This window comes from Mustela erminea, chromosome 12, assembly GCF_009829155.1.
Source record: "Mustela erminea isolate mMusErm1 chromosome 12, mMusErm1.Pri, whole genome shotgun sequence".
Lineage (NCBI taxonomy): Eukaryota > Metazoa > Chordata > Mammalia > Carnivora > Mustelidae > Mustela > Mustela erminea.
The window spans coordinates 4,594,014-4,619,538 of NC_045625.1; the positions used below are offsets into that span (position 1 = coordinate 4,594,014).

Consider the following 25,525-nt stretch of genomic DNA (forward strand, 5'->3'; position numbering starts at 1 on the left):
AGGTGGTTGTGGCTGATGAGGCCTTGACACTGAGGGAGATCTCTTGCCTTGGGAGGGATGTAGCCGCAGGTATGTGTGGTGGTTTCTTTGCCTCGCGTCATTGGCAGTAATCACGCTGAGACTTGGACACGACACATAGCTAGTACCCTTCCTTGGGTTTATGGGAGCATGACATCTTACTAATACCTAGCCTGGTAGAAACCTCGACTGCTTAGCTGCTTAGGCCAAAAGAGAGAAGAATCCCATTTGAGCATGGATTCATGAGACATTCCATTGTGTCAAGCCAGGATCTCCTAGACAGCGCCCGGAGCCCCTGGAAGCCAGGTGTGTGGCGTGGAGTCTGCCTTCTTCCCAGGGAGCTTTCCTGGAGGAACGCTTCTCCTGCTAGAGGGCATTTTCCTCTTAAAGGCTGGGAGCAGCTTGCTCCCGTCTCTGTTGTTAGGAAAGGAATATTAAATGTGATCGTATGTGAGAGCCTCGCAGGCGCTTTTCCTTTGAGAGGCTGTCAGATGCCTGCTGGCTTTGTTTCTTTTCTGGTACCTGCTCAGGATCAACGCATCTCTGTTTTCAGCTCCTTGAGATGGTTTCCTGTTCATAGAGCCCAGTGAGACTGAGCTTTTATGAACCCCTTTCAGAACTTGGTAGTTTCTTCTTCTGGGAGATAGTGCAAACAGTGTCTTTATTTCCAAGAAGCTCTCTGCCTTGGGGCTTCGGCCCTGGGGTCCCAGCTGCCCCCCTTCGGGCCAGCTGGTGGCAGAGAAAACATTGGTATGGCTTTGCCTTCCTGCTGTTCTCACTTCTCCAGGCCTTGCTGCTGTCCCCGAGGAGGAGCCTGAGGGTCTCGGCATGCCCTGCTCAGTTGCCACACACACACACACACACACACACACACACACACAGTGCTTAGTGTGCTGGCCTCCAGACCGAGGACTGTGTCTCCCTGGTAGTGAACCCCGTGCCCAGCTCATAGAGGGCCCCACACGGTTCTCCTCCGAGGCAGTAGATGGCTTCGCTTTTTATGCCCTGTTCTCCTGCACCTCTACCCGTGAGGTGGTCCCTACCACGGGAGAGTTAGAATCCTGTGGAAAAAATCAACTTTCGCACAGATGATAAGGTGCTAATTTTATGGTACCAAATGGAAGGTCTGTTGGGATTTGAAAGAGGGAGAGTTAGAGGAGAGCCCGTGGTCCAGTGGAACTTGCCAGAGCAGGAGATGCTGGGGCAGGGCCTGAAGGAAAGGTAGGAATTGGACAGGCCTTCGGGGCAGGGGAGCAGGAAAGGCAAGGGCCTGAGGCTGGTGGGCACAGGTAGGAGACACGGGAGGAGACACGGCAGTCGTGTAGCGCACAGCATGGCCACTCTGGGGCCTGACGGAGGGGCTGTGGGCAATCGGGGCTCAGGCGTTGAGCCTCTCCGGGGGGGTCGAGCGAACCGTGCTGAGCGTGTGCGGCTGCTGGGGCTGTTGCTCCTGGACCCGGGCGGTTCCCTTCTGGACGCGCCAGCACGGGAGGAATGGATCGAGCAATGGCACGCTGCTTTGGGGGCTTTTTTTTTTTTTTTCTTTTTGGTCTATGGGGATTTCTGTAGGTATTTTGTGATTGACGAACTAGCGGTAAAATGTCTAGAACCGTTTCCTAGAGGGAAGCAAGCGCCTGGATGTGGGCGCGATAAGCGAGGACTTTCCCCAGGTCGTCCTGGGCTGATCCCACTTCCAGGACTTTTCCTCCTGAAATTCTTGTAAAACCAACTGATACTTTTCTTGGTCGCCTTGATAGCTCCTGTTCGAAGTTTCCTCTTCAATTTCTTCCGTCCTGTCATTCCTCTCAGTGCAGTTTATAACCTGGGAACGTGCTTTCCTGGCTTCTTCCCGAGCTTTCTTGGGGCGGGTCCTAGCTGGCAGGGTCTCGGTCGCCCTCCCCTAGGGTGCTGGGACAGTGGTGGACCAACCTTGGAACAGGCCCCTGGGCCGCTGAGTGAGAGCAGCGCCCAGGGGCTTCTCCCGCACAGTGGGGCATCCGGATCGGTGCTGGCCTTCAGTGTGCGTGGCTCCGCTCTGTTTCCGAAGCAGACTGGCCGCGGGTCCACTGGACATGGTCACAGTCCAGGACCCCCCTTTCTCTCTGAGTGTCTTAGCCCCTAACACAGGAATATTCTGCTTCCAAGGTAACACAGTTGCCAGATTCGTCAGATGCTTTCAGGGAAGTGTTGCCATTCAGTGTGGCTAGAAGTTGTTACGGAAGAGTGTCTCTCTGCCTCCTTTTCGGCTTATCCTGGCCAGTAGTTCAGCAGTGTGGTTGGTGCTTTGGTGGGATTCCCCCAGGGGCGCTTTGGCAGAAGGCGGCAGTCTTTGTTCACAAAGCCCTCACCTGGCCCTGCCTGAAGCGAGGAGTGCTGGCTGTGCACGCGCGCGTACACACACACACACACACACACACCCCACCCCCGCAGGATGCTGCCACCTCACGTCCCACCCCAGGGAAGACTGAGTTCTCGTCTCCCCCCCACCGCCCTCCTTCCCAAGAGAGTGGGTCCAGCAAACACTTGTTACTCCTGTTATTCTGTGAGGCAGACAAGCCCCGGCTCTCTCGGGCCCTTTGGTAAACTGTTCTCGGTCCTGATGGGACCCGAGGAGCTGCCTTTCATTCTTTCTGGCTGTTGGGTTTCTCCTGTTGGAACGCGCACCGAGAGGAGTTGTGGGGCCGGATGGAAGTTGCCGTTTTCTCCTTCCTGCCGGATACTGACCTTCTCGCCAGAGCCCTGTTCAGTTTGGGTTTTTGTTGGAAATAGCTTTGTTTTAACAACCTGTTTGGGGTTTTTTGGTTTTGGGTTTGTTTTTTGTGGGTTTTTTTTTTTTTTGAGATTTTATTTATTTGAGAGCGTAAGCACGGGGTGGGGGCAGGAGGTGGGCAGGGAAGAGGAGAAGCAGAGAGCCCGATGCGGGGCTGGATTCCAGGACCCTGGGATCATGGCCTGAGCCGAAGGCAGGCGCTTAACCTGCTGAGCCACCTGGGTGCACTTTTAGAACCTTTTAGAGCTTGTTTTAATCGTATCTTACAATATTATATCTTTTTCTCAAAATTCTGTCTTTGGCTTCTAAATGTCTACCTCATTCTTTTTCTCCCCCTGCTGCTTTTTTAAGTGGAGAACAGGGCCTCCCCCAAATCTTCCATAGTTTTGCTCTTCCTCTCTTATAATATATAATATTTAAAATGGAAAAATAATCCTTTCCATATTCCTAGAGAAAATTATCTTTAGTTACCTAAAAATGTGTAGGAGATCTGGGGTGCCTGGGTGGCTCAGTTGTTAAGCGTCTGCCTTTGGCTCAGGTCATGATCCCAGGGTTCTGGGGTCAAGCCCCGCATTGGACTCCCTGCTCAGCGGGGAGCCTGCTTCTCCCTCTCCCGCTCCCCCTGCTTGTGTTTCCTCTCTCGCTGTGTCTCTCTGTGTCAAGTAAATAAAAACTTTAAAAAAATGCGTAGGAGATCTAAAAAGTCTACATTGGGGCCTCCCCTCCCCAATCATTGAGGCGTCCAGGAGTCTCCGGACCCTGCGCTCGGTGTGAGGGCTAATCGCAGTGTGCAGTCGACGCCTCCCCCACCACGGGCCTCCTCGCCTCTCATCTGCCGTCTTGAAACGCTCTTAGTGCGCTGCTCTGGTGTGTCTGCCGCGGAGTAACTGCAGGGGTGATGGGGCTGAGCCCGGTGAGGGAGTTCTAGTGACGTACAGACCTGTCGGAGCTCGCGTCTAGAGGCCGCTGCGGTAACGGATCCAGCCTGTGGGCTCCTTGTGACACATATAACGTGTTAGTCTGATGGAAAACAAGACTCCTACGGTGCTTTGACCAGTGATTAGCAGCGAGGAGGAGCGGAGGAGGGGCGCTCTTTGACGGAGACCGGACTCTCTTGGGGTGTGAAGTTTGAAGAAGTATAAAAACTCATGGTGGAATTTTCATATGTTCCATTTGGGAAGTGAAAAAATTTTATAACAGACTAGAATATAAAGCTCCATATGGCATTTGTGGGATGTAAGGGCCTAGGTCCCCGGGGTAGGGGGTGTTACTAAAAAGGGGGTGTGGCTCTTAAAGACAGATGGAGAAACATGCCCTCGTCCTCGAGAAACTGGATTAAACAGTTGCTTCAGGTGAGGGTCGCTTTAGACGTTTAATTTTCTTTACAAACTCTTCTCTGCCCCCCAGCTCAGCCCTCTCCTCCTGCCATAGCCGAGTGTACCAAAGTCTCGCCAACCTCATCCGTTGGTCTGACCAAGTGATGCTAGAAGGTGTGAACTCAGAAGATAAAGAGGCGGTGACAACCGTGAAGGGAGTCATCAAGGCTGTGCTGGACGGAGTAAAGGTAGGATGCAAGTGCCGGGTAGCCTCCCTGCTGGCGTCTGTCACACAAGACCTTGTTCCCGAACCGAACACCTTGGAACCACGTCTCCCTGCATCTCCGGTGTGGGTGTACTGCTCTGTCCCATAGCCGTTCGCTTCTCTCGGGTACAGATGGCTCACACAGCAATGTAAGTGCTAATGGAGTGCTCGTCTCCATAGCTGGAAAGGCTGCCGGAAGCAGTCAGAGTTTACTGAGCACATATTAAATCTTCAGTGAGTCTTTATATTACAGCTCTGGCTGTGCGTGCTTGCTGGCTAGACAAAAGGCTGAGGAAATTGTTTTTGCAAAATTCTCAGCAAGTCAGTCACTATCTTTTCATGTTATAAGAACTGGGATTCTTGTTAGAAAAGCAGGATTGAGATGAGTAAGAAGTGAAACTGTCTGGATTTGAAATCCTTGATGCAGTCTGTGACTTTACTAGCCAGGGAAGTCAGAAACAGCATGGTGGGAAATTGTGAATTAAAGTTAAGGTGGGGGCTGAAGGCCGGAGAGGGTCTGGAATTGGGGTCCGTGGGACACACTCTGATTTAGAGATAATAAGTCCTAGTGGGTGAGGAGCAAGGCAGGATATTAAGCATGAAGTGAGTGAGGGCCTTTGGGTCAGGATTAGGGCTGTGAGCAGTGGGAAAGTAGAGACCCTGCTATCTTGTGAGGCCATATTATGTAGTGGAAAGAGAGCTAGTCTGGGGCCTGGCTGGGTTTGAATCCCAAGTTCACTCCTTACTAGTCTGTGAAGTTGAGCGATTTACTCAAAGACTTGTACCTTAATTAACTCGTCTATAAAATGGGTATAATAATAGTGCCTTATATCCTAGGGTTGTGGGAAGTATTATATTAGTTTCTACATATAAAGCTTTTAGAACAAAGACTGGCACACACTAAGCACTCAGACTGTAACTGCTTTCTTTTTTTTTTTTCTTTTTTTTCTTTTTACTAATTTTGTGGTGCTAAGTGTATGCTTTAGAAACTAATCTCTTGGCTTGGGGGAATTAAAAAAAAAAAAGTAGCCGTGTCATCCTCCTTTCTACACCCTTCAGTCCAAAACTGTAGCTGAGGTCCGTAAGAAGTGCTTTCTCTGCTCAACCCTGCTATCAGATTCCTGAAAGCTGCCTCCTCTGATTCTGGAGAGTGGACTAAGGGGCCCCCACACATGGTAAAAACGGTAGAGGAAAGGCTAAGAAAGCATTGCTTAATGTTTTGAATTGCTCCAGAGTGAACCGTGTCGATTGGGGAGGTCTTGGTGGCTCCCTGCCTCCAGCTCTAGGGAAGGAGCTGCCACATCTGCTGGGAGCGTCATGGAGTTCACCTAGAGGGAGGCTTGGCTGCGTGGCAGCAAGTCTCCTCTGATGGCTCCAGGCCCTCTTCTTTCCCCGAGGTTTATGAGGTCCCACGTCATCTGTTTTGGCCAGTGAGACTTCAGGGTATAGCCCATTGTGGCTGTTGTGCAAGACCTTTGTCACCGTCCAGATTTTGGAGTGCATTCAGACATAGTGATCCACGGAATCTTCCCCGCAGCTCTTGGAGGCCGGCAGGGCAGAAGGAGACGTGACCTGGGTCCATGCTTCCTCAGAGTCTGTAGAGATCTGGCTCGCCCAGCCCTGGCTCTTCCTGTCCGGGCTTCTGGAAATGCTGTTATTGAAAGTTGTTATTCTGCAGGTGACATGGTTCCGGTTTCCTACTGCCGCATTATAATGAGATGTGCAGAACCAGTCAGAATGCCCGAAACAGAGGAGGTGGAGTTTCTGTGTGTAGAGCTTTGTCACGTTCCCAAGTCAGTTTCTGTTATGGAATCATTAAACCACCACAGTGTCCATTGAAAGACATGTCTAAAAGACACATTTCTGATTTCTCAAATTAACCAGTGAGAGCGGGAGAGAGAGAAACTGACAGATTATGAACGCATCTGTGTCTGGAAACAAGTAACTTTTCCTCAGTTGTTTTTAAAATACTTAACCCAGAAGGAAGACTCTGTAGGTGATGAGATCTGTGAATTCAGTTCCGTTTCATTTACTCAGGAAGCATTTATCGAAAACCGCCTGTGCGCAGGCCGTGTGATGGCGTTGGGAATGTAGTGGTAAAATGGGTGCAGTCCCAGCCCTGATGCCGCGTCTGTCGGAAGAGGGGAGGGGGCAACAGAGGTCGTAATCTGTGATTGTAACTAGGATGAGTGTTATAAAAGCAAAAATGACACATGGTCTTACTTGGCTTTTGGGGAGACCTTCCTTTTTTAGGGTGGTCAGTGACTCTTCCCAGAGGGAGAAACAGGCCAAAGGCAGAGGGTTGTGCAGGAGTTGGCTTAGTCCTGGAAGCTTTAGGGGTTCAGATCAGTTCAGGCCACAGCAACAGTCCAGAGACTGTGCTGTTGGTGTGTTTTGCCGGGGCCTCATAGTACCGGCAGCGGACACGTTTTCCCTCCTCATGCTCATGACCATTCTGAACGTGGGCCTCCTTGCCCCTTCACAGGCGTGGGAGCAGGCTCGGGCCAACAGTGGTCAGGGGCAAGGTCCTGCCTCATGCCGGGGCCTGCTGGACCCCAGGCCCTGGGCTCTCCCCATCACCCTCGGCTGCCTCCTACGTGCCCTGCTTTCACGCTGGCTGGCCTCCGGCTTCTCTGCCAGTGTCCCATCAGGCTGAGCACACCGTATAAGCCTGTGTCCTGGTGCTGTGAGAGCCTCAGTTGGCTGGGAGGGTCAGGGCCCTACAGAAACGAGACACAGATTTCTGAGGATGTCTTTATCCCACTTGTAGAAGTGCTGGCACGTTCCTTTAAACTGAGTCACCGCCTTTCAAGTAACTCATTCAGTTGTAAATGGAATCCTTTTTTTTTTTTTGAAAGGTTAAAGAAGTGTTTTACAGGATTACTTGTTTAGTTTACTATTTATATTATTTATTACATATTATTATATTTATGTTATATAATATATTTAGTTTATTATTTAAATGTCACTTGTTAGCCCTGTAAGCTTGGGCAAGATACTTCTGTGAGTTTCCGGTAGGTTTTTAAATATTTACCCTGAAGAACTAAAGAAGGATTGAGTAAGACAATGTACATCAAGTAGCTGGTAAGTGCGAGGTGTCCAGTGAACGGTGGTGAGTACTGTTAGCCGTGGAAACCTTAGTACCCGGGACGGCTCACGTTTACCAGTTCTTGACAGTGGGTGTGGCTCTTCTCCACGCCTCTCACGTCAACAAGAGGCAGAGCTGTTATTATCCGACCTAGCCCAGGCAGGTGCTCTGCTCGCGGCCCGAGGCTCAGAGAGGATGGTGACTCCCCGAGGAAGGAATGTGAAGGCCCGAGCTTTCTCTGGCACTGGCTGTTGGGAGCCGAGCTCCTCAGACTCCAGCAGGAGACCCGGGTCTTCCTTTTGCAGCCAGCGCCCCAGCTCTCCCTACCTTTGCCGTCTGTCAGCTTCTTCTCTCTTCTCTGTAGCACAGTCTCTTACCCACCGCCCTGGGCTCCGCTTTGTCCTCTCTGCAGACCTCCCAGGGATGTCGGTTCTCAGACTGAGGGCCTCTTCCCCTGACCTCCAGCTCCCCCAAACACACACACCACTTACACTCACACTTTTTTTTTTTTTTTTTTTAAACCTTCTAATGCTGACAGCCTTGGAGGAAAATGTGGAACACCTGCAGTTCCGTCGTCTAACCATCACTCCCAAAACTGGACTTGTGTACCACGCCAGACTCCCTTCGTATATGTTAACCTAAAAAAATAAAAATTATTTTACTAGCAGAATGGGTTTAGTTGAGAAGAGCAGAGAATTGCAGTTCGGGACATGCAAGCTATGGCAAAACCACAGGCAAGTCCAACAAAGAAAGGAGGGAGCGTGGCTTTATGGACAGGACGTTGGGAGCGGCTGTCCTGGACCGAAGTCCCCTGGAGAAGCAGGACTTCAGGGCAAGGGCGGTTCCTCACTGGCTGAGCTGCTGGGGTAGTGGATTTCTTGTCGGAGAAGCAGCGTCCGTCCTTCCCTGTTGGGTCTGTAGCCATGATTCCCTCCTGTGGCAGGGGCCTCTGCTGAGGTCTCTAAGTGATGGTTCTTCCTGAAATCGTTGGCAGTGGTGTGGTTCCCCTTTCTAGCCAGCCAGCTCTACTTCAGTGAGGTTTCTCTGTATTAGAATTTTCACCTACAACAGGAATACTTCAAAAGAAATATTTTTCTGACCGTATCAGTTAGGATTAGGTTTGACTACAAGAAAATCCAAAATAATTCTGGTTTTTAAAAAGATAAAACTGTATTTCTCCTTCGTGTACAAAATGTTCACAGTCTGCTAAGTAGTCTGAGGCTAAATAACATTTTCATACGATGATCAGGGATGTGGTCCTCTCCCCTCTTCCTTTCCTGCCTGCCATCCTTAGCACGTGGATTCCACCTCGTGGTCCAGAATGACTGCTCAGTCTCCATCCATCATGACTATATTCCAGCCAACGAGGAGGAAGAGAGAGTAAGGTGTGTCTTCTCCATTTAAGGGTGCTTCCTCAAAGGCCTTAGGAAATTCACTCACATTTTATTGACCAGAATTTGGTGACATGTCCAGCTGAAATTCTGTTAATAAGGAAGAACAGGTAGCAGGGGCAACTAGCTGTCACTACCACACTGACATCTCAAATAAGCCATCTCTTTTATTCCTCATTCAGCCCATTTTACATTTTTTGATGAAAAACTATAAGCATTTGCAGAGGAAAAGACAGGACAGTGAAGGCCCGTCCCAGAGCTTCCACAGTTGTCTGCTCACGGCCAGTCTTCTGTACCTCAGCCTACTCCCCTGCGCCATGGGAAGCAAATCCCAGCTGTCTGTCCTTACGTCTGTAAATGCCTTCGTGTGTAGCTCCAGGCCAAGGCAGGCTCTTCTGCGAGGGGCCAGGTAGTACATATTTGAAGCCTCTCAGGCTACAGTGATTTCTGCTGTATTTTGGTCTCTGTTGCACATTCTTTGGTGTTTGTTCATTTTGACTTTTTAAAGATTTTGTTTATTTGAGAGAGAGAGAGAGAGAGAATGAGCAGGGGGAGGGGCAGAGAGCAAGGGCCAAAAGCTTGACTCCCTGCCAAGTGTGGCGCCTGAAAGGGGTGGGGTGGGGGGGCTGTGATCCCGGACTCAGACCATGACCCGAGCCAAAATCAAGAGCCAGACCCTTAACCAGCTGAGCCACCCAGGCCCCCCCTTAAAGCGTTCTTACGTTGAGGGCCTCACAGGAAGCAAGCCCTGAGCTGGACCTGGCCCGCACACAGCATGTAGTTTCCTACGTAGTAAAGCTCGCGCACATCAGGTGCCTGGGTGGCACAGGTGGTGAAGTGGGTGGTGAAGCCTCTGCCTTTGGCTCTGGTCATAATCCCAGGGTCCTAGGATCAAGTCCCGCATTGGGCTCCCTGCTCAGTGGGGAGCCTGCTTCTCCCTCTCCCTGTCCCTCTGTGCTTTCTCAAATAAATAAAATCTTTTAGAAAAAAATAAAGCTCATATACTTACTAGTTTATTAAAATATGTCTAAAGATCCCTTTTCTCTGTGTTTTTGTCCTTGTAACTTACTTATTTTTAGAAGGGGTTGGTTGCTGCTGCTGAAAGTCTCCCACATTCTGGGTTGTGCTGGTGGCACCTGTGCCGTGTTGTTCAGCATGTGCCTCTGTCCCTAGAACTGAGGCTGAATCAGATTCAGGTTTTCATATTTTGAATCCTTCCTAGGCCTCCCTGCATCTCCATCAGAAGGCATCTTTCCCTTTTCAATGTTAGCAGCCATTGATGGTTATCGCCTAGATCCATTAATTGATTAGGAGTTGCAAAATGATGGCATTCTAATTCTTTGTGCCGTTAATCCATCATCACTCAGCTGGGATACACTTAAATGGCAGACTTCCTGCGTCAATTTGTAGTTATTCTGAGTTCTAATTCTCAGAGGAAAGGCAGGATCGGACCTCAGTTCCTTCCCTTATTTACCAGTTATCAAAATAGTGAGTGTTTCCTAGCATCCTTTTTTTTTTTTTAAGATTTTATTTATTTATTTGACAGACAGAAATCACAAGTAGGCAGAGAGGCAGGCAGAGAGAGAGGAGGAAGCAGGCTCCCTGCTGAGCAGAGAGCCCGATGCAGGGCTCAATTCCAGGACCCTGAGATCATGATCTGAGCTGAAGGCAGAGGCTTTAACCCACTGAGCCACCCAGGTGCCCTCCTAGCATCCTTTAACACAACCAGTCAACCGAGCTTTTTCAGATACGATCTTGAACTCATGGCTGTGCCTGTGCTGGTCGTGCTCCAGTCCACTGTGGTTGTCACTCTTCCTGGTGCCCAGGCCTCATCTTGGAGCACTGAAGACATCTTCGGGCTGTTTCCTGAGTTCCCTGTGGCATGACCCTAGAGGTCTTTGAGAGTTTTCTTACCTTTTCGTATGAAAAGATATTCGAGGCTCCTCTGATAGTTATTTTCTTTGGGCGTGGCGGTAGCACAGGAAATGCCTTATTGAGATCTCATTCCCAGACGGTAGAATTCGCTCACTTACAATGTACAATACAGTGATTTTGGGAGGGGTATGTTCACAGTTTGTACAGCCATCACCGTAATCAATTTTACATGTTTATCCCCTCGGGAAGTAAGCTCGTATCCTTTATGTTCTCCCCAGAGCCGCTCTCCATTCCTTGCCATCCCCCGGCCTTGGGTGGCCTCTGGACTACTTTCTGTCTCTGTAGATTTGCCTGTTAAGGGAATCGGATCCTCTGTGGCCTTGTGTGACTAGCTCCTGTCCGTGTTATGGTTTCGGAGTTCACCCATGTGAGAGCATGTGTTCTTTTTATTGCCAAATAATACCCCATTGTGTGGCTGTCCCACGTCTTGTTTATTTGTGGACATCTGGATGGCTGTGTTGTTTCTACCTTTTGGTGATAAGGAGTAATGCTACCGCGAGCACTCCCGTACCCAGCTTTTTGTGGATGTGTATCATCCTTTCCCTTGGTTACACACCTCGGAGCACAGTCGCCAGGTGACACGGTGACTCCGCGTTGCTTCCTGTGTCTTCTAAAGCAGCTGGGTCAGCTCTCTGCCCCGCCAGCAGCATCTGCGGGTTCCAGCGGCTCCAGCTTCTCCGCATCCTCTTGGTTCCCGCTTGTCCCTTGATGTGGCCGTCTCGGTGGGCTTGAAGTGGGACCTCACGGTGGCTTTGATCTGCAGTTCCCTGGAAGCTAATGATGTTGAGTCTGTTTCGTGTGCTTCTTGGTCATTTATATATCTCTCTGGAGAAATGTCTGCTCGAATTTGCCCAGTTTTTCATCCGCTTATCTTTTTATTATTGAGTTATTGTCCATTTCTTACACGGACCTGGAGGCAGCCATTCCTCGAAGGAGCTGGGGTGCCCTTCGCTGGGCGTTGGAGGTGGAGACCTCCGTCTGTTCTCATTGCTGCTGCCTGGTCACCGGGTTTCTCTGAGACAAAACATCTGGAGATTGTACTGGTACTTCCAACTCACCTTCACAACCACCGGGGTTTTCGCTTACCCTCATGAACACGGTGTCTTCATTTTCTTTCCTCTCACACTGAATTTGAGGTCTCCTCTGGCTGCCTCGTCTTTAGACTGTTTGAGGAATGCCAGCCAGTGCCTTGTGGCTGGACCGAACCCCTGAGAGCCGACACCAGGAGTCACTGACCACCCAGCCCCCGCGTGCACCTTGCCTGCAGAGGACCGCCTGTTCCTGACTGCATGGGCGAGGGAGGACACTGGTTTGGCTCTGTTGCTGCCTCACACCCCTCACACTCAGGATGTGGGTGGGAAGGTCCCTTTTTGTCAGCATAAAAAACCTGGACGCCCTGTGATTGCATTCTGCTGCTTCAGTGCAGGAAGTCCCGCTGGCGGTGCGTCCGGCGGACTCAGTGAAGGACTTGTCCTAGAGCTAGCTCATCAGTAGAGGCCCCGTGTCATGACCTGAACCTAGAGTTCTCGCAGAGCCAGATAGTGATGGAGGATAGACAACAAGGGGACAGGATGAAGGTGACAGCGAGAGGACGGGGTCAGCACGGCAGGCCACTGATGGCAGGGTGGCACTTTTTGGTGACAGCGTCTGGGAACTTGGAGGGCATCAGCCACGGTCTGGTGTCCTCATGGTGGGGGCAGCACGGCAGTGAGTCGTATGATGTGAGCGGTGCCCATGGGCTTGTCTCATAAGGAGCCCTTTTGTGTGCGGCCTATGCCTGCTCTGGCCGGCAGGAGCCCTGTCTTAGTGCCAGAGAGAAGGCGGGAGCAGCTGGGCTCGATCGCTGCTCTCTTCCGAGGGCACCGCAGCTCATACTTGGAATTGATGAAGGTCATTTGAGATAGAAGCAGCCCTGTGATCAGTTTCAGCGTGAATAAAATGAGCACCAAAGTAGGTACGATACACTTAGAAAGACATCTCTCCAAATGCCTTTTGGCTTTTGAAAACCGCTTTTCAGTGACTGGGTAGCCGTCTGCTTCCAGTCACCGGCTATGGACACAGGTTGGTACCGCCTTCCCCGTCCTTTCAAACCGTGCCTCACGAGGACTGCAAAGTCTGACATCCTGCTCAGAAATTCTGCCATTAGCTTGAGGTGTCAGGCTCTTGCCAAGTAACGGACGGTCAGCTTTGAGTGAGCTTAGGGTCGTTGCCCCAGGAGCCAGGGACGTGCACCTTCTTAGGGCTGTCCTTTTTCTCACTGTTCGGCCCGGAAGGCTGGTGGGGTAGAAAGGCTGCCTGCGCCTTCCGCATCCTCTGCAGGCCGAGGCCAGCAAACCGGAGTGAGGGAGCTCCTGCCATCCGTGTCGTCCTCTTGGAACTCGGGCGCGCGCCTGCACATTCGTGCCCGTCATTCCGGGGCTCTTGTGCCATTGCTTATTAGTTGAGTTCACACAGCTGCCTCCCCAGAAAGATGACATTCTAATTATAATTGTTCGTGAATCAATGAAGAATTAGTGGAATTTTTTTCCTACGTCAGCAGATGCAGGTATGCAGACTTCTCCCTGTTCTCTCGCCCTGTTTGTGGAGAAGAGGGAGCGCGGGCGCGTCTTTCGGGACTCGGGCCTGGCCCTGCGAGCCTCTGACTCTCTGATCTCGGCCGTGCAGCCCGCCGACGAGCCGCCTCTCCCGTCCTCTCGCTGCCTGCTCGCTCCTCGGCGCGCCGTCTGTCCGCCCTCTCTCTGTCCTAGGCTGTCCGTGCCCGCCAGCTAGGTAGCTGGTCTTCACCGTCCGTGAGATCGCGTTCGGCTCCTAAGTTGTGGTAACAGGAGCATACGAACGTTCTTTCTTCCTCCAGCCCTCGACTCTTAGAGCTCTTGCTCCTGTTTCCCCAAGAACAGGCGCCGGCTGTCACAGGCCGGGCCGTGTAGCTTCCGGCCGTACCGTGTGTGCCGTTGGCTGCATTTTTCTTTTTTTAATTAGCATTTCCGAAGTAATACATACTCACTGTAGAACATTGACAAGATGTAAAGAAACAAAACAAGAAAATAAGGGCTGTTTTGGGGTGCCTGGGTGGCTCAGTGGATTAAGCTTCTGCCTTCAGCTCAGGTCATGATCTTGGGGTCCTGCAGTCAAGCCCCGCGTCAGGCTCTCTGCTCAGCAGGGAGCTTGCTTCCCCCTCTCTCTCTGCCTGCCTCTCTCTCTACTCATGGTTCCTCTCTCTGTCAAATAAATAAAATCTTTTTAAAAGGGGGGCTATTTTGGGGTGCCTGGATGGCTCAGTGGGTTAAGCTTCGGCCTTCAGCTCAGGTCATCACCTTGGGGTCCTGGGATTGAGCGCGGCATCGGGTTCCCCGCTCAGCCGGAGGCCTGCTTCTCCCTCTCCCACTCCCTCGGCTTGTGTTCCTTCTCTGTCAAATAAATAAATAAATAAAATCTTTACAAAAAAAATAAAAAAGAACCCTTGCTCTAGGGAGGATATTAACTCTGTTGTTACTGTCTACGTTGTGATTCCTGCGTGTGGCGGTTTGAGTGTAGAGAGGCTTTGCAGGCTGATTTAGGGACATGTTGCCCGTTCACGCCCCTTGCTGCCGCCTCCATAACTTCAGCAGCTGGAACCGCCCCCCGCCCCTACACAAGTAGGTCCTATCCAGATGCCCGTCAACAGGAGAGCGGATGAGGAAAGGGAGGTCTGTCCCTGCACTGGAATACAACTCAGCAACAAAAAGGAGCGGCGCGCTCGTGCACACACAAACACGGGTTGTCGCGCTGAGCAGGACGAACGGAATCGTGACACGGAGTGGGGCTGCGGAGCTGGGGGAAGTGAGGAGGGGCTGTGCGGGTACAGTGTCTTCTGTCGCGGTGCGAAGTCATAAAAGCAGTGCTGGTGGGCTCAGCCCTGTGAGCAGACAAAAACTGTCGGATTGTCCCCAGTCAGTGGCTGGGTTTTAAGGCATGAGAACTGGATTCCATAAGGCTGTTCAGAAACTGATGGGTGCTGAAGAGTACATACTACAGTGGTCCCGTTTAAGTCAAGTTCTAGGCAAAAGTATTCTGAGAAATAGTGAAATTGGGGCACCTGGGTGGCTCCATGGGTTAAGCCTCTGCCTTTGGCTCAGGTCATGATTTCAGGGTCCTGGGATCGAGCCCCACATCGGGCTCTGTGCTCAGCAGGGAGCCTGCTTCCCCTCTCTCTCTGCCTATTTGTGATCTCTCTGTCAAATAAATAAATAAAATCTTAAAAAGAAAGAAAGAAAGAGTGAAATAGCATTGGGGCGGGGCACCTGGACCGGAGAGAGTGGTAGAAAGGCTCAGGATTTGTGATCATCAGAACGTATCACACTGGGGGAAACTGCATTCTAATTGGGGAAAAAAGTAGGTCCTGACCTTTTTTCTTTTGTTTTCTATTAAAATATTTTTTCCTGGGCGCGGGGTGGCTCAGTGGGTTAAGCCTCTGCCTTCAGCTCAGGTCGTGATCTCAGGGTCCTGGGATCGAGCCCCACATCGGGCTCTCTGCTCAGCAGGGAGCCTGCTTCTCCTCTCTCTGCCTGCCCCTCTGCCTACTTGTGATGTCTCTCTCTCTGTCACATAAATAAATAAAATCTTTAAATATATATATATATTTTCCTAAGTCACGTCTCTGCTGGGTGATACGCTGTTAACTTTCTGTCCCTCGACAAAGACGCCAGCCGGTCACCCCCGTGCACCAGCTGCCACCATGCCCAGCGGCAGCTCACTTTGGGAAACCACCTTCCTGGTGCCAGAGGTTTGCTCCTCAGCACAGGCGGCGTCCTGCACGTTACAGAATGCAGTGATTTTCAGGACCTAAAAAGGAGCTCTCCCCCACCACAAACTGACTGGGAATTGGTTCCACTGGGATTTAATTTGTGTATTGAATGTAGTCATTCTGAGACCATGGGGTTCGTCATTTCCCCCTTCCAAGAGGAAGTGGCATTATGCGTTTGAAACTTCTCAACATGCTCTGAAGGTATTTTTGGAGGCTAGGGGACATTTTGGGAAGTCGTGCAGCTTACCTAAGTCAAATAGTACTTGCATTTCTAGTATGCAGAAAATGTGTAGGCACGGAAAGAGACTAGGCGGTGGAGGACACACGAGTGACCTACCTTGTGGGGGAAACCAAGCAGCAAGGAGCTTTCTTAGTGCCTCATGACTTCTCTCTTGTGTGGGGTTTAGGAGCTGGTCAGACTTACCATCGAGAAGCAGGGGCATCCGTCTCCAACCAGTCCAGTGAAACCCAGTTCCCCAGCCTGCAAACCCGACGGGTGAGTTCTGACTAAACCCTCCAGTCGCTGGGGAGAGAGTGGGAGCCGGAGTAGGCGGCTGTTTGAGGCCTGTACTCCTTTCTCGGCGACCTTGGGGTGGGCACCCGTATCACTTCAAAGTGTGCATAGCTCACGTGCACTTTGAATTGTTGCCTGATTTCGAGGCTAACAGTCCACGTGACTTGGGATACCGTGCGAGCGTCATGTGACCTACGCCTGTGCTTTTCTGGAGGAGCTTCCTTTCATCACTGGAGTGAACTTGGAGGGGTTGGGTTTGGGGGATTTGGCTTGAGAGCATTTAGCTTTATCAGGAAGGTGAACTGAGGGCCATGTGGACAGTTTTAAGGCCTTGCAACAGGTTCTAGCATAAGTGCCTAAAAAAATATAAAAGATCAATTTGGAGCATTTGGAGAGCGTTTAGGTCACGTAGTCTGAGATTTCTTCCTACAGACAAGGAAACTGAGATGCGGTCAGGGGGACTTGGCCAGGCTCCTGCTGTGTGTGTTGGTGATCAAACCAGACTCGAAATCCCGCCTCTGCCATGGAGCTCTAGGCACAGTGTCCAGGGCTCCAGGTCCTCAGCCTGGTGGCCCGCAATATTTCCATGCCCTGGCCCCCTTCTGCCCCTCCCAGGACCTGTGTGTGCTCTGTAACCTTCTGTAATCCCAGATGTTTCTCATTCTCCAGCCAGTCTGAGCTCCCCCTGACAGATCGAGAGATGGAGATCCTAAACAAGACAACCGGCCTGTCCCAGTCGACTGAGCTTCTCCCAGACTCTACGGATGAGGAGGTTGCACCCCCCAAGCCCCCGTTACCTGGCATTCGGGTGGTTGATAACAGGTAATTTTTATATTTTCGGCACCCTCTGTACCTAAGGCATAATCTGATGAAAGGATGTAGGAGTGAAGGTGGTGCCATGAGGGTGAGAACTTGGAACCCAGCCCCTCGCTCCTTAGAAGCCTTGGAATCTTCATCTTCCTTGGGAAGGCATCTGTGGAGGACGTGAGCCTGGCCGCAGAGCCTTCTCTTGCCACACGCTCCAAGAACTCCCAGTGGAGTGCCTTTTAGCCTTAGTACAACTTATGATGGACGGAAAAGAAAGGATTTTTCTAATTTTAGGTTTTTTGGCATTGATAGGTTTATTTTGGCAGCGGTGGAGTGGGACAGGAGGTGGACGTGTGAGAAGTAGACGGGAAGTGTCTGATAATGAAACATTCCCACGTTCTGCATCCTCACGTCTTCATAAAGAGCTTTCGTTTGGGTTATCCGGTTTGATCGGATCTCTTGATCTGTTTCAGTCCTCCGCCGGCGTTGCCGCCCAAGAAAAGACAGTCGGCTCCATCCCCGACCCGAGTGGCTGTCGTTGCCCCCATGAGTCGAGCCACCAGCGGCTCCAGTTTGCCTGTTGGAATTAATAGGCAGGTAATGTAGCCCCGTCTGGCAAGGCAGAGGAAGGCTTCGGGTTTGGGAGCCCTGATTATGCTGGTCTTCGGCCTCGGCAGGACTACAGGACCTTGTCACGGTTCCCTCGTCGGGGAGGGGGCAGAGGTGGAGAGGCTGGAGCTAGGAGTGTCTCCTGAGGGCATCTGAGGAGATGAGCCCCAGGGTGCTTGCTTGCCACACAGACCCAGCACTCAGCAGGGCTCCTTTCTCGGAAGTCACAGACCTGGCTTTTTACTGTTTACATCAAAGATGGGCCGTTGCGTCCGGTTTCGGAGTGTGGCAGTCTCCTCTAACTAAACGTGCTGACCCCTCTCCCCTGGGCCCTGCCACCGTTTCTCAGAAGTGACTTGCGCTTGTCTTTCTTTCTCCACATGAGGATTTTGACGTGGACTGTTACACACAGAGGCGACTCTCAGGAGGCAGCCACTCGTACGGCGGGGAGTCGCCCCGCCTGTCCCCCTGCAGCAGCATAGGCAAGCTCAGCAAGTCGGACGAGCAGCTGTCCTCTCTGGACAGGGACAGCGGCCAGTGCTCCCGGAACACAAGCTGTGAAACACTCGGTGAGCGCCGGGCATCCTGGTCACGCCTCCTGTCTCATCGTTGCTTGATGGCTGCTTTGGGGTCACACAGGGAGGCCAGGCAGTGGTCGTACTGCCCTGGCCAGCTCAGTCAGTCTGCTTCCTTGTCTGCAGAGTGAGGCTACCGACATCCACCTCTCTCAAGGAGGTGAGGCGTTTGAGTGCAATAACCGTGTGCCTCGACGGAGGAGATGCTCAGGTGGTAGTCGTCATCACAGTCCATCTGCAGTGTGCAGTCTGGTTCCCTTTGCCCACATGGGAGTCACCTGTGCTCAGAGCTCTGGGTGGTGAAGGGGACGGTGAAGGGGAGAGCCCCTGACGACTTCGGACAGAGGGTGAAGGCAAGCGAGCAGCGCGTGCTGACCTCCTGGTGGGCGTGGGCGGGGGTGGGGGGGCAGGATATCGGGGACGGGGCAGAGGCAAGTCCAGAACCCAGCTGGGCAGGCGTTGTCCGGAGCTTTAAGCTGTTTGTGTCCCGTGAGCTTGACGTTCCACTTGGAGAGTTTGTCTTCGAGATCTGGGGCAGGATTTCGATCCAGGGACATTAATGTCAGCATCACTGGGAGGAGTGGTAGACCAGAAACTCAGTGGTAGGAAAGCAGAGGAGTTGTGCGTATGTGTGGTGGGATAACACGCAAGTCTGAGAAGTCAGTCACGGTATACTGATCAACGGACAAAATCCAAGGCCACCCACATGGTATTTTCTCAGTTGGGTTTTTTAAAAAAAGAATCCTAGGGGGAAAAAAGACTTTTAAGGAAATACATTAAAATGTAAACAGATTATAGTTAAATTATGGGATTGTGCATGATTTTTTTTCTATTTTGGCCACATTTTCTACAGTGGTCACGCATTTTTCTTTCTTTTTTTTAAATAAGAAATTCAAAAAACACAGGAAAATACAAAGAACAGGGTAGCAAACAGTCATTTTCCTGCTTGCTTTTATGTGTTCAAGCAGGGAGAAGAATGAGGAATATAAAATACGGGGTAGAGATGAGACAAATCGTGTTTGTGTCGCACACGAGTGAATGGGATCGGATAAAGCAGAGAGCTGGATCGCTGCTTTTTGCAGGGCCCTGTGGCTGACAGTCATGTTTTTCCTGTTGTGAATGCAGATCACTACGATCCGGACTATGAGTTCCTTCAGCAAGACCTCTCTAACGCAGACCAGATACCTCAGCAAGTGGCCTGTAACCTTAGCCCGTTGCCGGAGTCCTTGGGAGAGTCTGGGTCTCCTTTTCCCGGCCATCCTTTCCAGTTGCCTCCAGCACCTCCGGAGGGGCCGTCGGCCGCGGGACAGCAGACGGACATGCCGCCCGCCCTCCCCGAGAAGAAGCGCAGGAGTGCGGCCTCTCAGACCACGGACAGTTCTGGCTGCCGAGTGTCCTACGAGCGGCACCCCTCCCAGTACGACAACATCTCCGAGGACGACCTGCCGAACCCAGCCTCGGTCCCGTCCGTCCCCTTCACGCCCTTTGCTGCTATTCTCCCCTTTCAGCAAGGAGGGTCCTCAGCCTCCGTCGAGTTTGTGGGTGATTTCACTGCTCCTGAGTCAACAGGTGACCCGGAAAAACCGCCTCCTCTACCGGAGAAGAAAAACAAACACAGTAAGCTTTAGTCGAGATGTTGTCAGGAAGCATACTCTGTGACCTAAAATGCGGGCGCGTTTGATCTGAGCATGTAAGCGTGAGGCCAGAATCAAATGAGCGGCCTCATAATTTCATAAAAGATGGGGCCTGTGGTATGTGGACACTTCTGGGAGCCTTGTTTTGTCGGTCCTGGTGATGGTTTGTAGAGCTTGTTAAGCCGACCTCTCTTACGGCCTCTCTCAGCTCTCAGGCCGCCAAAGAGCCCTGAGTGTCTGGCCTGAACACCCAGCGCCAGAGAAGTCAGTGAGGGTCACAGCTTCAGGACAGCATTACGGCAACATCTGGGTAAAGCGGGACGGACATTTGAATTGAGTTAGAGCTCACCGCGCCCACAGACGGGTTTCTAAGGAGCCCTGAGAGTGTGCAGCGTTGCTGTTCAGGGAGGTCCCTGGTGCGCCCCGCCCTCACCCCGTCCCCTGCCCGCCTTCTGTTTGCAGACAGGGACTGTCACAGAATGAGAACTCGAGGCTGCTTGGTCAGAGCTGCTGAGGACGTTTCTTAGACTGCATATTTGTAATTATGCTGTTACCAGGGTCCGGGGGTGGAGCTGAAATTTTAGATGTTTGTAGTTGGAATATTTTCCGACTGTCGCTTTGCCATCAAATTCCCAAGTAGACATTGTTTTCCTGCTGGCGTCCAGCTCTCTCTGCCCCGCCCCGTCCCCCATTCCACTGGCCCACTGCTCCATCTGTCTGGCGGATTGGCCGTCACCATTTGGATGTATGTGTGGTCACCTGGGCCACACAGCCCCGGGCTCCCTGGCCTCAGCTGACGCGCCCAGCAGAGAACGTCCACCAACTAGGAACTGACTCTCCTTTCCAGATTCCCAAGTGAGAACATCTGATTGGCCCCAGCTGGCATGGGGTCCACCCTCGAAGAAGGGGGGAGCGGTTAATGTGGCGGGGCCAGCCCCGAGGGCGGCTGGGTGGGCCTTGTCTCCCAGCTCCTTGCTGGGTGTCGCCCAGGCTGCGTCCTGGCCTAGGGTGGTCTCGGCCCCCAGCTGGAGGGAGAGCTGGCTCTGCAGGGCTGGAGAGGTCATTCCCATCTGCCATTCACTTGTGAGAAACAGGGGACCACCAGCGGGGACCGCCGCTGCTAGCGGGAGACCGCCAGCGGCAGTGCCGGGGATGTTCCCCTCAGTGTCTCTCCCTCTGCGCTGGCAAGCATCTGGAGAGCTGTTGGCCTTTTCCCTCGACCCCGCTTACCTTGACTCAAGCAGTGTGCCGCTCTGGGTGCACACCCTTTCCTCTCCCCGGAATCCTCTGAACCCAGAACGCAGGGCGCGACTGATCGTGCACACTGCAGCAGGTGCCTGGTGTGGCCTGGCCATGGAGCCAGGGGCCTCACCTTCTCGGCTTTCAGAGCAGGTGTGGGCCACGGCCCATGTGGGGCTGCGGAGAGGAGCAGGAGGGGAGGCAGCCGCTCTTCCCTTTCCAACAGCCTCAAGTCTCCAGTGGCTAAAAATATTTTCTATTTAGACATCTATTTTTAGGCTTTATCTCTTCCATCACTGTCTGTAGCACTTGTGTCTGCAAACCTTGAAAAACTACTAAGAGCTTAAGGTGTGGCACGCCCTGGGCTAAAGCTTCACACACCATCGTGTTCAGTCTTCGCTGGCTTCAGGCAGTGATACTAGCGTGGTTTATAGAAGAAACCGGAGCGCAAAGGAACTGAGCCTTGCCGGCGACAGCTGGCAGCTGGGTGGCAGATCTGGCAGATCTGGATCCGGCCCTCCTTTGTGGAGACCGTGTGGGTTTCAGTAGTAACTTCCAGGCAGCAGGAGGTCTTTTTTTGTGCCCATGAAAGGACCCCCAAAGTTGAGGCCTGGTCCTAGTCTCCAGTCCACTCTTCACTCCCCGTGGGAACCCGTGAGGAGTTCCGTCTTTGACCTGGTGGAAGACTTGCAAAGTCACTTGGGAAAGGAGGGAGCGAGTCATCATCTCTTGTATTTGGCTGACGCTGGACAAAGCTCAGACGTACACAGTCCTGATATCATAGTGTCCTTCTCCTTTGGGTTGCACTGATGCCCTGAGGGTCCTCTTGCTGAGGGCAGCCCTCCGAGCCCGTTGTGCCCGACGAGCTTCCTGATCGCTGCCCGCAGTCCTCGGTGCCAGCTGGCACGCCAGCCTGCCGAGCTTGCCCGGTGACACCTGCTGCTCTCTTCTCGGAGCTCCCGTGCTACCTTTGAAACGGACCCAGTCTTACTTATTTCTTGAAGGTCGTGAACCTCACTACTGTCTCTGTGCTTGGGAGCAGGTCCCAGCAAGCGCTTAGACATCCGGAAGGTCAGTTCTTACTGAAACTTCCTGTTTTAGTCAGGAAGTTTAGTCCTTTTAGGGAGCACTCGGTGGGCATTTGGGATCCCCTTCTAAGGCTCGCACCTTCCTCTAGAACCTCATGGTGTCAGTCGTGCAGCACGCCAGAAGAGCATCACGGGGCTCGAGGGGGTGGCGAGCTACACTTGCCTTCAGGCAGCGGTGCCCTCCTGGGCAAGACCACCATTTCCTACCCGCCAGTTACAGCCACGCTCTGCTCTGTGCTCACTGGAGTGAAGACTTTCTTATTGATTCTTTGAAATAAAGGAGATGACTTTGTACCCTCTCCTCCAGTGAAGGGCACCAGAAAGACACTGCAGAGAAGGATGTTCCCTGTCTACCTTGACCCCAGCTGAGGGTCTCCAGTTAAGCCCCCAGCCTCAGGCCATGTGAAAATACGGAATGAATCTGTGCGGAATTGTACTGGACACTTTTTCTGGGTGTCCAGCAGGTGCTCCTTCCCAGCACTTGTGACGTGACCCAGGAGGAAGCACCCGGCTCTGGACGGTACCGTCGACCGCTGCCGTTCCTGTGCCGGCCCATACACACACCGAAGTTCCTTTGCCTTCAAACCTGGGACCCTTTGTCTTCCCAGCTCCCTTCGTCACTAGCTCCCTCCTAGTGTGTGTGCCGCAGCCCTGCAAGTGAACTCCTCAGCCCTCGTTCCTCACTCACGGATCAAGCTGTCATAACCGCATTTTCCCTGCAAACATGCACATGTTCGTGCTTATAGGGAGTTCCCTCACTCTCGGGCGCTCCCTCCACCTCCAAGAGAACGGGAGGGCGGTCCCGCACTTCAGGCCAGCCTTGACCTGGACTTCGCTGTGGGGAGGGTCAGATGTGGGTTCCCGTCCCACAGAGAGAGGAGGATCAGAAAAGGCTTGCTCCCACCCAGCCTCCCGGCTTCATGAGGGGCCAAAGGGCCGGACACAGTCAACTCCGAGCTATCACTTGCCCCGAACCTATAGAGCGTGTAGAAGGGCCTGGCTCTGGAGTTGGGGCTCCCATCGCTAACCCCAGGTGGGAGTGAGGTGCACACTGATGCCCCCATGCAAGGGCTGAGGGCTCCGCGCCTGCCTCAGGACAGGGTGCCTGCGAGGCGGGGTCCTTGAGATGTTTTGCCTCCCCGGGCGGTCGAGGCCCCTGCTGGCATCTGTGGCTGGGCTCCCTGGCCGTGAGGGTGCCCGGCTGAGTCAGGGAGCCTGCCCCTGGGCGGCCTTGAAGCTACGGGCAGAGCTACCCCAGGGGAGCAGGAGGGTGGCAAGGGCCAGGCTTTCTGAAGGAGGTTTAGGGAGGAGAGGGTGCATGTGTTTTCCTCACGGGCTGTGCCTCCCACCAGGATGTTCTGCAGCCTCTGGGCTCGAAGGGAGAGTGGGACTTAGTGGCTGTTACTTTATGTTTACCCAGTGGGGGCTTCACAAGACCCACCCAGGGCCATTGCCTGGTTTGGCAAGTCACGTGGTCGGGATGGATGAGGTGTGTTTCGTTCACTCATTCATTCTAGAGAGATCTGTGGACCCTGCTGTGTGTCGGGCGCCGGTGGGGCAGCGGTAGACATGGGCTGGCCCTGTCCTCCGGTAGCTTCAACTCTCCAGGAACAGGCAGTAAATCCTGTTTTATCTGCTTTGAACATGTATCCTGAATCACATCAACCTCACCACCTCCAGCCACACCACAATCTGTCACCTAAACAACCGCATGGCCCCAGAGTTGTTTTCTCAAGACAAAGCAGCTCCAGGCCAGCCTGGTGGGGAACCCTTTGTAGGTTCCCACTGGTATGGCAGCAGGCCGGCCGCGTTGCCCTGTTCCCACAGCCTCTCCTGACCCTCCCAAGTGATTGCCTCACTCCTTCCAGTCTCCCCTTTCTGGCTGTGCTCTGCTTTCTGGACCCGTGGCCCGGCCTTTGCCATTGCCCAGCCTGCAGCCTCCGTGTGGAAGGCCTCAGGTAGCTTCTCCGTGTTCTGGAGAAGCCCCCAGCACCGAACCACTTCACTCTCTGTCCCCAGCATTCACACCTGGTCTGTTTTCTGTCTCCTGGGAGGGTGTGAGCCTCACACGAACAGAAGACTTGCTTGCTGGTCCCTGTGTGATCCCAGCCCCTGAGCTGGTGCCCAACACGTAGGTGCCCGGTAAAATCACATATGTGGGACAGTCCCACAGGTGGCTCAGGACTATGGGAAGGGCTAAGAGGATGCCATGGAGAGACAAGGAGGGGCTGCTGGGCGGACGGTTGGTGCGGAGCCTCTGGGGAAGCCAAGCCACAGGCAGGGGAGAGCCTGCTCGGCAGGACACATGCACCCATCCCTGATTGTTCCCAAGAGCGGAGGAAGACCACGCATCTGGGGTCAGAGGAGTGGGAAGTGGTGCCTAGCCTCGGGTGCGACCACAGGGTGCCAGGAAACCCCAGGGCTTTTTGGGGAGTGTGGGGGGTCCCCCATAAGTTTTTTAAAAAACAGACTACTTTTTAAAGCGGTTAAAGAGAGGGTTTTTTGAGTGGTTTTAGGTTCAGGGCACCACTGAGTGGAAAGTACAGAGATTTCCCGCAGGTCCTGGCCTCCCCCATTGTCCCCTCTCCGCCACAGTGCTGTGTGTGAGTCACCCAGCCTGCACTGATGCGTCCTTGTCGGCCAGAGCCACAGCCTGCGTGGGGCTCACCCTTGCTGTGTGGCCGTGGGTTTTGGTTGGGCAGCATGGTGGGGGGCGGGGTGCTCTTTGGGCCTGGCCATGGCTTGGCCGCGCAGGGAGGGGCCTTCTTGGGGTGGGGGGGTTCAGCTGTGTGCCCCGCAGCTGCCCCCAGTAATGCCGGGCGCCCCCCCCCGCCCCGTGTACCCCGCAGTGCTGGCCTACATGCAGCTGCTGGAGGACTACTCAGAGCCACAGCCGTCCGTGTTCTACCAGACGCCGCAGAACGAGCACATCTACCAGCAGAAGAACAAGCTCCTCATGGAGGTGTACGGCTTCAACGACTCGTTCAGCACCGAGGCCCCGCAGGAGCTGGCGCCGCCCCCCGCCCTGCCCCCCAAGCAGCGGCAGCTGGTAAGCCGCCCTCCGCCGGGGGACCCTCTGCTGCTGGGACCGCGCGGCTTCCCACGCGGGCGCTCTGCTTCCTCCGCCGGGCTCCCCCGACGCCCCACCCCGGGGGTGGCGGCGCCTTTCTCTCCCAGAGCAGCCCCGCGCAGCTGGGCCTGGCTGGTGCTCAGAGTGTCTGCTTTCTCCGCTGACAGTCTCTTCTATTTCCCTCTCTTCTCTGGCTCCGATATAGACCTCCCAGAAAGGAGGGACTCAGTCAGGGCACAGGGCCTGGTCTGTGTAGGCCCATCTGTGGACTTGATTTACATAATGGCCCAACTACGCGGAGTGACTGACACCCCACCCTGGCCAGGGATGGCCCCGTGGAAACAAGCTCTATTGAAGCACGATGGCCTTACACAGAGCCGTTCTGTGTTCCCGGCGTGGCACCCTAGCTCCTCTGAAAAACCC

General features: G+C 53.2%; 1 protein-coding gene across 22 annotated transcripts in view; it reads left to right on the plus strand.

The window, feature by feature from the left end:
• Positions 1–25,525, plus strand: part of RAPGEF1 (Rap guanine nucleotide exchange factor 1) — a 134,754-nt gene that overhangs the window by 73,632 nt on the left and 35,597 nt on the right. For all 22 annotated transcript variants that reach the window (XM_032307913.1, XM_032307915.1, XM_032307923.1 and 19 more), the window contains 7 exons: positions 4,196–4,352; positions 15,974–16,062; positions 16,750–16,902; positions 17,361–17,484; positions 17,882–18,065; positions 19,197–19,688; positions 24,882–25,081. In XM_032307913.1, coding sequence (XP_032163804.1) covers positions 4,196–4,352; positions 15,974–16,062; positions 16,750–16,902; positions 17,361–17,484; positions 17,882–18,065; positions 19,197–19,688; positions 24,882–25,081 — 1,399 coding nt within the window. The remainder of the gene's footprint in view (positions 1–4,195; positions 4,353–15,973; positions 16,063–16,749; positions 16,903–17,360; positions 17,485–17,881; positions 18,066–19,196; positions 19,689–24,881; positions 25,082–25,525) is intronic.